The sequence below is a fragment of the Bison bison genome, unplaced genomic scaffold, assembly GCF_000754665.1.
Source record: "Bison bison bison isolate TAMUID 2011002044 unplaced genomic scaffold, Bison_UMD1.0 scf7180017864371, whole genome shotgun sequence".
Classification (NCBI taxonomy): Eukaryota; Metazoa; Chordata; class Mammalia; order Artiodactyla; family Bovidae; genus Bison; species Bison bison.
This window is the reverse complement of record NW_011494943.1, coordinates 10877211-10894526: the sequence shown is the minus strand read 5'-3', so window position 1 is coordinate 10894526 and position 17316 is coordinate 10877211. Positions and strand designations below refer to the sequence as shown.

At 47.7% G+C, this 17316-nt stretch overlaps 1 protein-coding gene across 2 annotated transcripts in view; it reads right to left on the bottom strand.

The window, feature by feature from the left end:
- The window catches only part of CCDC40 (coiled-coil domain containing 40), a 44029-nt gene that overhangs the window by 2167 nt on the left and 24546 nt on the right, over window positions 1–17316 (bottom strand). For both annotated transcript variants that reach the window (XM_010856281.1, XM_010856282.1), the window contains 8 exons: window positions 11583–11826; window positions 11320–11502; window positions 7109–7354; window positions 5938–6151; window positions 5349–5518; window positions 5168–5259; window positions 3630–3750; window positions 1370–1558 (listed from right to left, as the gene is read on the bottom strand). In XM_010856281.1, the coding sequence (XP_010854583.1) occupies window positions 1370–1558; window positions 3630–3750; window positions 5168–5259; window positions 5349–5518; window positions 5938–6151; window positions 7109–7354; window positions 11320–11502; window positions 11583–11826 (1459 nt within the window). The remainder of the gene's footprint in view (window positions 1–1369; window positions 1559–3629; window positions 3751–5167; window positions 5260–5348; window positions 5519–5937; window positions 6152–7108; window positions 7355–11319; window positions 11503–11582; window positions 11827–17316) is intronic.

Genomic DNA, 17316 nt, shown 5'->3' with positions numbered 1-17316 from the left:
GCCTCAGGTGGGGAGGCCAGCGAGGGAGCCATGGCCGGACCCTCTGTGGCAGTAGGGGGAGGATTCTGTTGCCAACCTGGGCAGAGGAGGCCCCTGGGGAGCAAGGAGGGGTGGAGAGGGGTGGATAAAAGAAAGTCCAGGAGTGGCCAACATGGCAGAGAAATGCACAAACCAGGACCAGAAAAGGCCCCTCTGCACCTCCAGGAACGTTCAAATAAGCAGTTGGATCAAATCCATCATTTTCAGCTACTCTTTCCTCATGCGGGACTCCCCCGACCAGGGCTATTCCAACATTCTCCACCTGGTCCTCTGGGTGACACCACGAGGTGAGGACCCATTTCACAGGTCAGTAAGCCAAGGTACAGAGAGGTTGGACAATATGCATGAGCCACAAATAGAAGAGCAGGGCTAGGACCCACGGTGGGGCTCCAAGGCCAGGTTCTGTCTTGGACAACCCTTGCCTCTCTGGGAGGGGTCACTGCCCCGTCTCCACTGACAGATGAGGAACTGTGGGGATGGAAGATTTCTCGCCCACTGAGATCACATAGCCGGCCAGTGGGGGCCGAGGGAAATCTGAGCTCAGATCCCTGCCTGGTGACGGTGAAAGGAGGCGGCACAGGGGCCGTAGCTGGTCCCCTCCCTGGGCAGGCACACACCGAATGGTTGGTCAATGTGGCCAGGTGGACGGGGACACGGGCTCGAGTGGGTGCCCTCCACATTCCCATCGGCCCATCCCCAGCACCCACTGGGCATCAGTGACACAGGGGCTCACACTCTTCACCAACACTCCGTGTTTCCCTGACGCCGTTTCTGTTAGAAGAGGGGGCAAAAACGGGGCCGCTTCCAGTCCTGAGCTGCACCTGCCTCATGGCTCTTCTGTTAAACCCAAGACAAACTCCCAAGCAAAGGCCTGATCAGAGCAGGGCGTTAGGGACACCCAGGAAGCACCTGTGGATCTGGCCGCCACTCTGTCTTGACCCAGAACCAGCATGTGGGGTGTGGGCTCAGACTTTTGTCCCCCAGTCCAGAAGAAAGTGGCCTATCTGACTCAGGAGCTGAGCTCCTTCCATCCCCCAACCCCCACTGTCTCTTCTCTTTCTCATAAAACAACCCCGACACAGCAGTTGGGATGGCAGCTCCAGGAATGAGGGCTGGGAGAAGAGGCAGTAAGGCGGATGAGGTGGGGAGGGACCCCCCAAGAAGCAGGCTGGAAGGACCGAGTGAAAGCCCAAGTCGGAGAAAGTGCCTCAGAAACTCGGCCCTGGCTGGTCACGCACGGACGCCTGCCAGTGGGGCTGATGACCCAGCTGACCACCCGTGGACAGGTGGCCCGAGGCGGGGCCCCTTCCCCATGGCCCGTCTCCCCTACCTTGTGAATGTCCCTGATCTTCCGTCGGAGCTCGGTCTGCTTGTGGTGGAAGTCTGTCCGGGTGAACAGCTTCTTGTCCATCTTGCTCTGCCCCTCAGCCCGGGTGGAGATGGTATCTCTTCGGGTGACGGCCAGCTCCATGTCCCGGATCATCTTCTCCTGCTGCTTCAGGAGCTGCCCGTGCTTGACCTGGGTGCACAGGGCAGGGGACTGGGCAGGAGAGGGGCCTGCGCCACCTCCCTCCGCACCCAACTGAACCAGCGGGGAACTCGTGAGGGTGATGCCCCAGGGAAAAAAGGAACGTGGGGGCTTTGTCAACTGGTCAGAATGATTTCAGTCCATGTCAAGAATACCAGGTCAGCAGGGCGACACAGAAACTGACAGAGACAGGGGTAGATGGGGACACGTGAGGACCACATGCAGCCTGGGGTTGGGTCCTGGAGTAGAAAAAGGACATTAGCCAAAACAACAGTGATCTCTGCTTAGAGTTCGTAGTTTGGTTAACTGTATCACACTGAGGTTAATTGCCTTGTTAGGAAAAAGGCATCGTGGTTTTGTGAGATGGTGGCCTGAAGGGTCTCTGGGGCCTGGGGCTGGGGGCTGGGCTGTGGTGGGAGTGGGACTGTGAGGGGTGTCTGGGAGCTTTCTGCAGAGGAGGGCATGGTCCTTGTCTCCACGGGGTGGTGGCCACATTATGCACACTGGACATTTAAAGTAAGTTCATGTTACTGCATGTAAGTTTGTTTACTGTTTAGTCGCTAAGTCGTGGCCAGCTCTTTTGCAACCCTATGAACTGCAGCTCGTCAGGCTCCTCTGTCCATAGGATTCTCGGCACAAGAATACTGGAGTGGGTTGCCATTCCCTTCTCCAGGGGATCTTCCTGACCCTGTGATTGAACCCATGTCTCCTGCATTGCAGGTAGATTCTTTACTGCTGAACCACCAGGGAAGCCCTGTAAATAAATTATTCCTCAATAAAGTTGATTTAAAATAACAAGAGGGGGACTCCCCTGGCAGTCCAGTGGCTAAGACTCTGTGCTCCCAAGGCAGAGGGCCTGGGTTCAGTCCCTGGTCGGGGAACTAGATCCCATATGTTGCAACTAAAGATCCCATGTGTTGCAAAGATGACCCAGTGCAGTCAAATAAATATTTTAAAAAATCAAGATGGTGTGGATTTGGGCTCTTAGATCAGTAGACACAGAAGACAGCCCAGAAAGAGACCCCCAAAAATATGGATGCTGATTTCCATAAGGATGTCATTGTAACATTGTTAGTAGTGACAGACAGCAACAAACTGGAGACAGTCAGCATCTTCACATCCACCTGGGAAGGCTTCGTTAAATTATGTTGTATCCATAGGATATTCTGCAACTATTAAAGAAAGTTCATGTCTGGATCACTAAAAAAAGAATAAGTTGCTGAGTTATATGTACTATTTTGGTGAAGGAAAACAAAACCGAAACACAACTAGGAGGGAGGGGGCTGGCAGCCCATTTGTGTGTGTGTGTGTGTGTGTGTGTGTGTGTGTGTGTGTGCACCTATGTACGTATGTGCGTCTGTGTGTGTGTGTGTGTAAGCTTTGTGGTACAGTGTTTGACCTGCCGCAGCAACATACATGGCTTCTGTGGTTTGAAAAGTCAGTTAAATGAGTGTTTATTAAACTTATCATAGTGGATGCATTTGATCAGAATTCCTCTGGACTCAGCCAGCAGGGTTATTATGGACCATGTAATTGTAAAAGTGATGTCATATTTCTTTTTATGACCTGCTGTGATTTGTATCCTTAAGTTCCTGAACCTTTGGCTCAGTGACAGCTTGTGATTTAATTACCAGCCTTTTTTTTTAAGGTAATGAAATCCAGCTAAAGATGACAGTAGAGAGAAAAACATGACTTGACGGGGAAACGTGGGTGTGTTCCTTGCACTCTGTTACGGAGTGAATCTTTTTGGTCCAATGGTGGGATACACAATCTCACAAGCGGGTCACGAGATTGGGCGGGGACTGGTCACAGTCAGCATTTAGAAATACTGGATGGAGCACGTTGCTTGGAGCGAGGGTAACAGTGCTTCGTGAATACTGTGCAGGTCGTCGTGTCCTGTGACCATTCTGGTGCAGTAAGAACAAGAACTGGACAGGTGGAGAAAGTCAGCAGGGGGAACAGCAAGTTTCCTTGGCGTGCTTGGAGTGTAGGCTGCCGTGCCAGAGTGGTTTCTTTCCAGGACCCCAAGCTCCAGGCCCCCCACCTCCCTCCTTCCACCCACCTTCATCCTGTGTATCTCTGCCTTCATGGCCCGGATCTCCATCTGGCCTGTCTCAGAATCCACGGAGGCCCGCATCTCTTTTGCAAGTTGGATTTTTTTCTCCCAAAGCATGATCTGGTGTCTTTAAGGGGAGGGGAGGCAGTGTAAGAGCTGCAGAACAAAGGGGTTTTCTTTCTGACACTTCGGTGAGCATGGTGCACTGTGCTTGGGGCGTGCTGTGCTTGGAATGGGCTCAGATATCAAAGAGCAGTGTGATGGGCTGGGAGACCCTTGCCTTCCTGATGACAGGGTGCCCTTGCTGAGCAGGTGGCATGCTTAATTTGCAGGCACCCAGGCAAGGGTTTAAATAGAAACTAACGTCCCCCATTTTGGGACCAGAAGGTAAACTCAACCCTAAGGCCCTTCACTCTCACCTAGAAAGGGGGGACGAGGGAGAAAGCAGATATGTAGCTTTAGGAGAAGCTGAGTAAGTCAAGTATAAGTGACAAAAGTTGACATAAGGAGAAGTCAAAAGCCTAAATAGACCAAGAGCCTGAAAACTATTAAAATGTTAGCAAAGACATATGCCCTCCACCCCTGTTGTCTGAATGTTTGTGTCCCCACCCTGCAAATCAACATGTTGGAATCCTCATGCCCGGTCTTTGGTGGTGGTGGTGGGGTGATGAGGTCATGAGAGTGGAGCCCCCATGAATGGGATTAGTGCGCTCATTAAAGAGACCCCAGAGAGCTTCCCTTCTCTTGCCACCCTGTGAGGACACAGTGAGAAGTCTGCAACCCAGAAAAGAGCCCTCACCCGACCTCACAAGTACCCTGATCTCAGACTTCCAGCCTCAACAACTATGAGCAACAAATTCCTGTTGTTTATAAAGCCCCAGCCTGTGGTGTTGAGTTGTAGCAGCCTGCAGGCACTAAGATCCCTTGAAAAAGTTCCAGGTAGTGTTATGTGTCGACTCTGTCAAAACGCAGGGAACGAATGGTCCCTTTGCCGCTCAGCGCCTTGGAGAGCACATGAGCCAATTAGGGCACACACAGGGCGGCTCAGGGGTCCTCGCAGCTCGGAACGCAGACCCGTGCACCCCGAGGGGGAAGACATCCACAGAGAAATATAATAAAGGCTGCTTCAAAGGCAGACAGAGAAAATCGCACTATGGTTTAAAAAAAAAAAAAAAAATGAAAGAAACCTACAGAGAAAACCGTAAAGGAAGAGGGCTGGATTAAGTGTGATTCTCCTTTCTACTCTGCACTCATTGCTATGGTTTACAGTGCTTACCGTTGGGTCTGGATTACTCTTATAATCAGGCACCAGAAAGATCATACAGTTTTTAAAAGGTCTGTGCGGAAGGAAGCCACTCCACTTCCAATGATCACCATCATGGCTTTGCAGAAGGGTTGCCCGGAGGCACAGAACTCCGCTGTTCCCAGGGATCCGGCTGAGGTTCAGGGCCGCGCCTCCCCCGCCCCCTCCCCGCGCACCAACTGGTTTCTGTGAACCGTGAACCGTGGGCAGCGACCTTCCGGACCGGCGCCTGGGCACTCACTCCGCCTCCACCAGGCTGTTGAGCACGGCTGCCTTCTCCTCGCTCAGCTGGTTCAGCTTCTCCTGCATCTCGATGGTCTCCCGCTCTGAGGCCTGCGTGGGGAGGAGAGAGAGGCGGTGGGCGGGGCCGAGGACTGGCGCACCTGCTTGCCCCGCCCATCCACTCTGAGCCCGGAGCGCACCTTGAGCGAGCGCACGAACTCGCTCTCCGTGGCCAGGTTGTCCTGCTGTAGCTCCTCGGAGCTGCACCGGTTCTGGTTCATCAGCAAGTTGAGCTTCTTCAGATCGTTGTCCAGGTCCTTCATGTGGCGCTCGATCTGTTTCTGCTCCTTCTTCTCCTGGTTGATCTTGTCTGTGGGGAGGGTGACCGGGGGTGGGGAGTGGCCCCCGGGGGTTGTGATCGGGGGTCTGTGCACACTGCGCCCTCCTTCCCCGCTGACCTTCGGGCATCCCCACCCAGACAGCGGAGGCAGAAGGGGACGTGGTTGCCGCTCAGACACCGAGTCCCCAGGAAAGGTCAGCAAGCTCCGGGGCAGAGGGTGGAAAGCAACGACCCCAACCTCGCACAAGCAGGTTTGGGAGCCCAGAGGGCCGGACAAGAAGGCGGCAGGACCTCTGGGAAGAAACAGGCACCATGTGTCCAGGCAGAGTGGGCCCCGGACACCTGGCAGCACTTCCTGTGGGGCTGCCCGGCCCAGCTGACCCGGTGGGACCAGATGGCACCAGAAAGCCTCAGCAGGTGCTGTGGAGGGGCTGGGCAGGGGAGCTCACTTTCTATCCGTATTTTCTTCTGCTCCAGGATGTGGATCTCCTTCTTGGACATGTCCAGGGAGACCAGGTGGTCCTCGCGCTCCTGTGTGACCTTCACCATCTCCTGCTGCAGCCGCAGCCAGGTCACCTGGGCCTGCGTCACGTTGGTGTTGTTTTCCTCGATCAGCTTGGTCAACCTCTTGATCTCCAGCTCCAGGGGCCCCACTTCTTCCCCCTGAAAGCGATGTTCGCCAGAAAGCAGACTGAGTCCCTAAAGTCAGGGTGGGCTGCAGAGGGCGGGACACCTGAGATCATGCATCTGTATGCTGAGTAGGGGATCTTTACTCAGAGGGCCTAGGAACCCTGTCATTGTGTCCCCTCTTCTGCAGTCCAAGGCCATATGGCCTGACCTGCTGTGGGAGATTCTGTTCTGGTGATCTGCTGGTCTGCCACCAGCTTCCCTTCCTCCACTGGCCTGGCCCCACCACGCCCCAGTCTTGTGGGGCCTCTGTTACCCAAAAGGGCTTTGCAAATTGTCTTTTCACAACAGACTGTCATAGGTTAGGGTCTTTACTCCCTTGGAATCCATTCAAGTTACAGCTCTGAGACCATGCTCTGGTTGGGGTCTACCTAAGAGCATCCCCACCAACTGCCCCTGCTGCTCTGGGATTTGAGGCTGTTGTGGGGTCCTCAGGTCAGGGACACTGGATAACCTATTGAACTTCAAGCCTCAAACCCATCAGACCCCTAAGAGCAGCGGTGAGTAAGATCCTGCCCGCTGCCTGCCTTCACATAGTCCACGGGACACACAAAATAGCAAAAGAAGACAATTTCATGCCAGGTGGAAGTTATATGGAATCCAGACTTCAGGGCCCATAAGTAAGGTTTCATCACACATGGACACACTTTGTTTACCTACTGCAGTGGCTCCTCATAACCGCTAGGGTGAGGGGTTGCAACAGAGACCGTATGGTCTATAACACCTGAAATATTGACTATGTGCCCCCACAGAGAAGGTCTGCAGACAGCCCCTGAGTCAGCATTCTACACAGACATGTGCATTTCACCCGTAAGAGGGGTAGGGTGGGAACGTCTGTGTCCTACATGAGTCTGTCCCTGAACATAAGCAGTTTCGGAAATGGCCAGGCACAGATATCAACCCAAGTGGCCTCTCCTGATCCTGGGGTCCTACCCCAAGTTCAGAAACCATCTGCTCCAGCTGCTTGTTGAAAAAGTTGATGAGGCCTTGCTTTCTTTCAATCAGTATCGTGCGCCTGGAAATTTCATTTTCACTGTTGTTGATGAGGTCGTTGACTTTTTTCACTTCCTTATCCAGCTCAGCCAGTATCTTCTGATGCATGTCCAGCCTGCAGTTGGTGTTCGTGATGTCCAGGGTGGTCTGAGCAATGTCACCGTCAATTTTGGAAAGATGTGTCACCTGAATTAGCAGAAGGAAACAAGTCTGAACTTTTTTCCTCTTTCTGAGAGGCTCCACATGAGTTGGTTGGCTTCTTGTTTTCCTTGATCTGGGTATTCATCTGGAGAAATTCTAAAACAGAGGAGGATGTTGGTTTTTTTCTCCACCTTATGACCTGTCAAAGGACTTACTTGTTTGAACCCTAATGATTCCTCACAAAAAAAGAAAGCTGATATTATTATCTCTTCTTATCAAACAGTAAAATACATGAAATGGGGAAATGTAAAAATACAGATGATCGCCCGTAAATCTGCCACACAGTTAGCCAGCATTACTATTTAGAATCTATTCTGCCTTCTTGACTTTGTATATAAACCCTCTTCCTCCCTGCCCAAACAAAAACAGGGTCACACTGTACATATAGCTTTGTAAGCCACGTTTCAATTTGACACGTCATGTCATGTCATTTTTAATGGTTGTATAATAGTCATATTTGTAACAGACATTGGGAAGCAAGTCACAGCTGTCCCTGGGAATGTCATCTGTTCCACAACAAGCACAGGGCCCCTGCTCTCAACAGCTCATGTGCTTTTGGTGAAGAAAACCAACACGCCTGCCCTCTTTGAGCTTGTCATCTGTTATCAACATTCCTACTCGAAATAATGCTGTGACAAATGCCAACTTCTAACTTCTATTTTATGGGACAAATGTCCTTTACATTTCACTAAAAAATTGGACACGGTCATGGAGAGAAAAGATTGTACTGTGGGGTGTCATTTACCACCTGGCCAGAGGCTTGTGGTCCTGGAACTTTTGCCAACCATGGTTCTGGGGTTGGGAGCTTCAGCCCAGGGCAGAGCTGCCCAGGGCTCCTTGGACCTGCCCTCTGTCCTGAAGGCTGAGCCAGCCCACCCTGCCTCCTCTGCAGGTTTCAGAAGACAGATTTTCTCCATTCTTTCCTACAGTGGAGAGTTGATTGTAAGGACACTTGTGAGAATTAGGGAGGGAGGCAGCTCAGGCTCACTTTGGTATCAGGGCCCTTTTCCCTGGACTGTGGCTATGCCTTGACCTTGCCAGCCAGCCTCTCACTGTTGGCTGCCCAACGGCTCCTGCCCCTGCAAATCCTCAGCTCTCTATCAGCCTGTGGCTCCCACCAACTCCTGCCCATGCTCCAGTCATTTCTTCTCTTCCCCCACGTGACCCCAGCTGGCTTTGTCAAACACCCACTCTCTGACCAACTATCATGCGTGGTTTTCCAGGACATCCCTAGGTTTAAAGTCAGACCTTGCCAGCATCTCAAGACACCCAGCTTCCTATGTAACACCTTGGCCCCTTTGGCTCCTCTGAGCTCTGGTTATCCACCCATCCCTTTCTTTGCCAAGATTATCCAAAGTTGCCAGGTCTTCACAAGGACTCTGCCCATACTGGAAGGGCTTCAGTTCCTAAGTCTCCTTTCAGCCACCAAACAGGCCAACCAGAGCACCCTGACCTCCCCTCAGCCTCCTCAGGCTGTTTGTCCCGCATGTTGAGACCACCCTGGCCTCCTCCTGGGACATCGGTACCGCTCCTTTATTAACTGTGTAGACCTCATGGTTCACCCATGCCTGCAATCCCTCTGAACACAGCTCTGGATGATTCTGTCCCTCTACAACTTCTGCTCCCTGTCCCAGATATCCCCTGTCTGCCACCAGGCCACAGGGGTACTGAGCAGTGGGAGAAGTGCCTCCTTTCAAGAGCTGGATTTGCTGTTGGCTATTGTTGCAACAAATGCTGGCCCAGGACTCTTTATCGCCCTCATGTGGACACAAATAGTAGTACACCTACTGCCCACAAAGCGCTCCAACAAATGCTGGGTTCAGGACTCTTTACTGCCATCCTGTGGACATGGGTGGTAGTACATCTGCCACCCACCAACTGGTCCAACAAATGTTGGCCCAGGACTTTACTGCCCTCGTGTGGACACAAGTGGTAGTACATCTGCCACCCACCGAGAGGTCCAACAAATGCTAGCCCAGAACTTTATTTCCCTCTTGTGAACATGGGTGGTAGTGCACTTTCTGCCCACAAATTTTTGCAATAAATGCTGGTCCAGAACTCTTTATTGCCCCCTTGTGGACATGGGTGGCAGTACACCTGCTGTCCATGAATTTTTGCAATAAATGTTGGTCCAAGTCTCTTTACCGCCCTCCTATGGACATGAGTGGTAATACTCCTACCCCACGAATTTTTGCAATAAACGCTAGCCCAGGACTCTTTACTGCCCTCATGTGGACATGGATGGTAGTACACCTACTGCCCACCAAGTGCTCCAACAAATGCTGGCCCAGGACCCTTTACTGCCCTCCCGCGGACATGGGTGGCAGTACACCTGCTGTCCATGAATTTTTGCAATAAATGCTGGTCCAAATCTCTTTAGCGCCCTCCTGTGGACATAGGTGGTAGTACACCTATCACCCACCAAGTGTTCCAACAAATGCTGACCCAGGACTTTACTGCCCTCCCGTGGACATGGGTGGTAGCACATGTGTTGTCCACATGGGTGACTGGGAAAGGGGGACACCCGGGAGCATGGGGATCAGCCTCTGTGATATTGCATCAGGGCTGGGCAAGTTTATTTCACACTCACCACACTGCATAACTTTTCCAGTGCACACTTGGGCCCCACTGTTTTGCTCCCAGCAGGTAGTCTTGCCCCCACTTCCTGGAATAAGAACTGGTAGGACTCCACTAGCATCAACCAGGACATCTCAAGGAGACCCAGGCATGCACAGTCTTGGCTCCAGCCCCCTCTCCTCAGTTCCTTGGCACAAGCAAGCCAGGAGCCAGCTGGTCTCCTCCCAGGTATCTGGGAGGCATGAGGTGCCTCAGAGTTCTAGCAAGCCAGGTAGACAGCACCCTAAGGCAGGGGGTCACACAGGAAGAACCAAAGAAGAAAAAACCTAAGTAGCAAATTGCTTTTTTCAGGACATAGGGACCCCTGCTCAGAGAAAGGCAAGACCCCTGGGGGAGCAAAAGAGAGCTCTTTCCAGGGATAGGGGTTGGGTCCTCAGTCCAGGAGGGCCAGTCACACTCACTCAGGACCTTTAGGCACATCGTGGGAAAGCAGAGGGTCGGGCTACTCCATGATTCATTTTCAATGCTCCTACCAATTTGACCAGGGTCTCTGCTGCAGCAATTTATCCTCAGACATGTGGACAAAGATGTGTGAACAAGTATGTTCAGTGCTGAGTTATTTCTAAAGTTTAAAACAACTTTAAGTGTCCGAAAAGAGAATTATTAAAGAAAACATGTATATCTGAAGGATAAAATGTGATGCATAAACCGACATGCACTTTTTCTAATAATATTTATGGAAAATGTTATGTTAAATATGACCAATAATGTAAAACACTGCACACACAGTGAAAAATTAATGGGCTCCTACACTTGTTTGTGCACTTTTTGCTCTGTGTTGCATTTCAGCAAAATTAATGAAAATGGATTAGAGTGGTTTAAAGACTGATTATAGTAAGAGTCCTATGTCCTCTCAGGTTGTGTGTGCATATGCATCTTCACATGTCTGTTCATGTATGTGAACATGTTAAACAAATGTGTATGTGTGTGTGTGAATCTGTGTGCTTGTTTTTGCTCATGTGTGCATGTGGGAATGTGTATGTGAATGTGTGTTTCTGTGTGTCTTTGTGTGTATGAGTATGACCATGTGTGTTTAGAAAAATTTCCAGAAGGAAATACACCTGAGTTTCAGAAGAGATTGTCTGTGGAAGGTGGGATTGCAGCTGTCTTATTTTCTTCTTATGCCTTTTTGTATTTCCAGGTTTTCCACAATAAAAATGCATTACTTTTACAACTAGACAAAAATGAAAGGTGAATGGACATGCTCCGTGCCCTTCCACCACATGTGGTCTGTTCCCACTAGAGCTGCCCCAATGCTTAAGCACCATGAAAGCATCCACCCGTTGTGGCCCAGGTGTGTGCAGCTGGCGTACCAGGTTGGTCTTTTCCTTCTGGAGCTTCAGGATGAGCTGGTGGAAGTATTTGGTCATCTTGTTGGAGGTCATGTGCTCCTTCAGCTTCTCCATGATGGAGGCATCCATCTTCCTCCTCAGCTCCTGCTCATGCTGGATGGCCTGGTGGAGAGTCTGCAATTCTCCCACAGTTGCTGTGTATTCCTAGAAAGAAAGAGTTAGAGGGTGGATACTATGAAGTAGAGTGGGGAGGCTTGCCCTGCTGGTGGGGGACATGACCATACCACATGGGCCTTGCCCAGTGCATCCTCTGTGTCCAGCAGGGTGAGCCTGTAGGTGTTAAACTCATTCTGCAGGGCCTCCTCCTTAGTCAGGCACTGTGAGGTCAGTTTCTGCATCAGGTTGGCTTCTGTCTCTGCCCGGTTCAGGATGCTGGCCAGCTTCTCATTCTTTTCTTCCTCCTTCATGATGGATTTCTTATAGGCTTCAAGCTCAACATCCATGGACTTGACTTGATGCTGGCATTCACTGCCAAAATTGAAAGAGCAAAGCCAGGATATCAGAACACCAATGTGTATGGTGGTACCCTACTGGGAGGAAGCTCATAGAGTGAAGAGAAAGAAATTAGGAAACCAACTCTATTAGTATTAGTTGAATATTAAAAAAATTTTTTGCATGACTTTCAAATATTTATTTTTATAGCCACAGTACACACCATGTAGGATCTTAATTCCCCAACAAGAAATCAAACCCAGCCTCCTGCAGTGGAAGCATGGACTCCTAACCACTGAACCACCAGGGAAGTCCCAACAGTGATTGAATCTTGACTACTATTTTCTAATGTGTTGGAACTACTACCCTTCTCAAGCCCAAGTCTAAAACTCTTCTATGGAGAAGGAAATGGCAACCCACTCCAGTATTCATGCCTGGAAAATCCCATGGACCGAGGAGCCTGGTGGGCTACAGTCCATGGGATCACAAAGAGTCGGACATGACTGAGCGACTTCATTTCATTCATTCAAGCTGACCTTTGTTCCCCTTTGAAATCCCTTCAAGCTTTTGGATGTTCTTGGTGGTAACAGCATTAGATTTTGGGATATCTTTCTCGGATTCAACCTTGCATTTAATGGTTTTTAGACATTAACAAAACGGATTCTTTAAAAGGAAAGAAATTAAGTCTACCTAATTCTGCTAGGCACTTGCGCTCCCTGTGTCAACCGTACTTTTATAACTATGGTAATGAAGTCAATAGATAGCAAACTAATTATTCCTTCCCCCTTGTAAAATTGAGAAAACTTGCTAACAAGGAACTGAAACTGTTATCTTGGACAGTCCCCAGTCTAGTTTTTGCCATGACTATAATGATTATAGTCATGTGTTTAATTTCAATTTCCTTGTGTTTAATTTCAAAAGAATTCTCAGATCCCACAGTATAGAGGTTGTAAATTTATGTTACTTTTATGCTTGAGAAAAGGATATTGGGGTGTTTATACCATTCTATGTCACATGTAATCATGTGTGGTAAAGGCATCTGAGTTCCTTTTGAGTTATATATAGGAACTGCAAGTATTTGAGTTGAATCCTCTTATACATGCTGACAGACTAAGAGCCTATGTTTTGCAAAATCTGTCACCCAAATTAATAAAATGAAAATATTAACATTGACTTTGATAACAGTCTCCCAAGCATTCAAACTGTACTTTAAATATTCAAACACACTGATTATAGCAAGCAAGTCTTTGACTTTATTTTTAGCAAGTTTGGCTTACTCTTCTTTCATGAGATTTTTTTTCTTCCATAGTAATTAATACTACATAAAAAATTGAAACTGGAACTATATTATACTTTTTAACTAATCTCTTGTGGCTGTACTCATATGTAATTTACTTAGGTTAATATGAGAACCGGGGAGTAAGTTATAACTAATGTGCAAGACCGCTTTGTATATTTGGTGATTTTGTAATGTTAGTGAATTGGTTAATTCTTATTTCACTGATACTATTCATCGTATATATGCAATTAAAAATTATGCTACATTTCTCTTTAGAATTAAAAAAAAAATAAAACTCTTCTAATATTGTGATGATAGGAGGAGGAAGGACAGGAAACTGTTGGCTTGTGCTTGGTGGTGAGGAGTGGTCACTGCCATCCCATCTCCTTTAGTCGTGATCATAATCTTGGAAAGAAAATGCTGCTATCTCAGTTTAGCACTCTTGAACATGACGCTCAGGGCATTTGAGTAAATGGTGTGGCTGGGAAGAACACAGGTGGCTGTCTCTTCAAATTCCCTCAGCATACTGGCCATGGACATGCCCATAAGTAATGTCAAGTTAAAAACTGCAGATCCTGGATAATGGAATTTGAATTTCTGTGTGTCAGACATTTCTTCCCTTAATTCTTTTCAATGACCAGATAGAACTCTAAATACCTCATTGGGATACAATTAGGCTCTATCCAGTTTTGTGTTTTTTTTTTTTTTTCCTCATTTCATCAGTGTAGCAGTAAACATCATTAGTCAGTCAGTTCAGTCGCTCAGTTGTGTCCGACTCTTTGTGACCCCATGGACTGCAGCACAACAGACCTCCCTGTCCATCACCAACTACAGGAGCCTGCTCAAACTCATGTCCATCGCATTGGTGATGCCATCGAACCATCTCATTCTCTGTTGTCCCCTTCTCCTCCCGCCTTCAGTCTTTCCCAGCATCAGGGTCTTTTCAAATGAGTCAGTTCTTTGCATCAGGTGGCCAAAGTATTGGAGTTTCAGCTTCAACATTAGTCCTTTCAATGAATATTCAGGACTGATTTCCTTTAGGATGGACTGGTTGGATCTCCTTGCAGTCCAAGGAACTCTCAAGAGTTTTCTCCAACACCACAGTTCAAAAGCATCAATTCTTGAGCACTCAGCTTTCTTTATAGTCCAACTCTCACATCCATACATGACTACTGGAGAAACCATAGCCTTGACTAGACAGGCCTTTGTTGGCAAGGTAATATCTCTGCTTTTTAACATGCTGTCTAGGTTGGTCATAACTTTTCTTCCAAGGAGTAAGCGTCTTTTAATTTCATGGCTGCAGTCACCATCTGCAGTGATTTTGGAGCCCAAAAAAATAAAGTCTGTCATTATTACACATTAAAAAAAAAAAACCTGCACTCTGAAAACTAAAAGATGCTGATGAAAGAAACTGAAGATGACACAAATAGATAGAAAGATATACTGTGTTCTTGGGTTGAAAGAATCAATATTGTTAGGATGGCCATACTACTCAAGGCAATCTACAGATTCAATGTAATCCCTAACAAATCACCAGTGGCATTTTTCACAGAACTGGAACAATAACTTTTAAAATTTATATGAAAACACAAAATATTCTGAATAGCCAAAGCAATCTTGAGAAAGAAGAACAAGCTGGAGAAATCACACTCCCTGACTTCAGACTATACTATGAAGCTACAGTGATCAAAACAGTATGGTACTGGCCCAAACACACACACAAAACAGACACATAGATCAATGGAACAGAACAGAGTCCAGAAATAAACCCACACACATGGTCAATTAATCTAAACAAAGGAGACAAGAATATACAATGGAGAACAGACAGTCTCTTCAATAACAAGTGCTGGGAAAACCAGACAGCTACTTGTAAAAGAATGAAATTAGAACATTTTCTAACACCATATACAAAAATAAACTCAAAATGAGTTAAAGACTTAAATATAAGGCCAGATACTGTAAAACTCCTAGAGGAAAATATAAGCTGAGCACTCTTTAACATAAACTGCAGTAATATTTTTTGATCCATCTCCTAGAATAATGGAAACAAAAGCAAAAATAAACAAATGGGGACTTCCCTGGTGGTCCAGTGGTTGAGAATCCGCCTTGCAGTGCAGGGGACACCAGTTTGATCTCTGGTCAGGAAAGATCCCACGTGCCATGGGACTACTAAGTCTGTGCACCACAACTACTGAGCCTGTGCTCGGAGCCCACCAGCTGCAACAGAAGCCTGCATGCCTAGAGCCTGTGCTCCACAGTAAGAGAAGCCATTGCAATGAGAAGCCCGCACACTGCGATTAGAGAGCAGTCCTGACTCTCCACAACCAGAAAGCACACGCACATCAATAAAGACCCAGCACAGTTAAAACATAAAATCAAATAAAAAATAAACAAATGGGACTGAATTAAAATAAAGTTTAAAAATAAACAAATGGGACTGAAAAGTCCACATTTTTCACAGTGAAGGAAACCATAAACAAAAAAAAGACGACATACAGACTGGGAGGAAATATTTGCAAATGATATGACCGACAAGGGATTAACTTCCAACATATACAAACAGTTCAAATAGCTCAATATCAAAAAAACAAACAACCCAATCAAAAAATAGGCAGAAAATCTAAACATACATTTCTCCAAAGAAGGTATACAGATAGCCAAAGATGCTCAATATGGCTAATAATTAGAGAAATGCAAATCAAAACTACAGTGGATATCACCACACACCCGTCAGAATGGTTATAATCAAAGTGAAAGTGAAAGTCGCTCAGTCGTGTCTGACTCTTTGCCACCCCATGGACTATACAGTCCATGGAATTCTCCAGACCAGAATACTGGAGTGGGTAGCCTTTCCCTTCTCCAGGGGATTTTCCCAACCCAGGGATCAAACCCAGATCCCCCTGCATTGCAGGTGGATTCTTTACCAGCTGAGCCACAAGGGAAGCCCAAGTCTACTGGAGTGGGTCGCCTATTCCTTATCCCTTCTCCAGAGGATCTTCCCAACCCAGGAATCGAACCAGGGTCTCCTGCATTGCAGGTGGATTCTTTACCAACCGAGCTATGAGGGAAGCCCACCAGTCAGAATGGCCATAATCAAAAACTACGAATAATTGGGACTTCCCTGGTGGTCCAGTGGTTAAGAATCTGACTTGCAATGCAGAAGATGTGGGTTCAGTCCCTGGCTGGGGAACTAAAATCCCACATGCCGCAGAGAAACTAAGCCCTCGTGCCAAAACTCCTGGGCCCATGTGCTCCTGGAACCTGTACGCCACAACTAGAGAGCCCGTGTGCTACAAGGAAAGCCCCTACATGATGCAACCAAGACCCAACTTGCCCAAATAAATGAATACTTTAAAAAAAGTACAAACAATAAATGCTGGAGAGGGTGTGAAGAAAAAGGAACCCTCCTACACTGTTGGTAGGAATATAAATTGGTGCAGCCACTACAGAGAACAGTATGAATGTTCCTTAAAAAACTAAAAATAAAGTTACCATGTTATCCAGCAATCCCACTCCTGGGCATATATCTGGAAAAGATGAAAAGTCTAATTCAAAAAGATACATACACCCCAGTGTTTATAGCAGCACTATCTACAATAGCCAAAACATGAAAGCAATCTACATGTCCATTGACAGATGAATGGATAAAGAAGATATGGTGTATATATAAGTGATTCAGTTCAGTTCAGTTCCGTCGCTCAGTCGTGTCTGACTCTTTGCGACCCCATGAATTGCAGCACGCCAGGCCTCCCTGTCCGTCACCAACTCCCGGAGTTCACTCAGACTCACGTCCATCGATACAAAAAAGGATGAAATAGTGCCATTTGCAAGAACATGGATGGACCTAGAGATTATCATATTAAGTGAAGTAAGTCAGAGATCGACAAATGCATGGTATCACTTACATGAGTAATCTAAAAAAAATGATACATATGAACTTTTTTACAAAGTAGAAATAGACTCATAGACAAAAAACAGACTCAAGGTTACCAAGGGGGAAAGGGGTTGGAGGGATGCATTGGGAATTTGAGATTAACAGATACACTCTACTATATATGAAATAGATAAACTAGCTCAGAGAACTTGGAGAAGGAAATGGCAACCCGCTCCAGTGTTCTTGCCTGGAGAATCTCAGGGACGGGGGAGCCTAGTGGGCTGCTGTCTATGGGGTCACACAGAGTCAGACACGACTGAAGCAACTTAGCAGCAGCAGCAGCAGCAGCTCAGAGAACTATATTCAATAT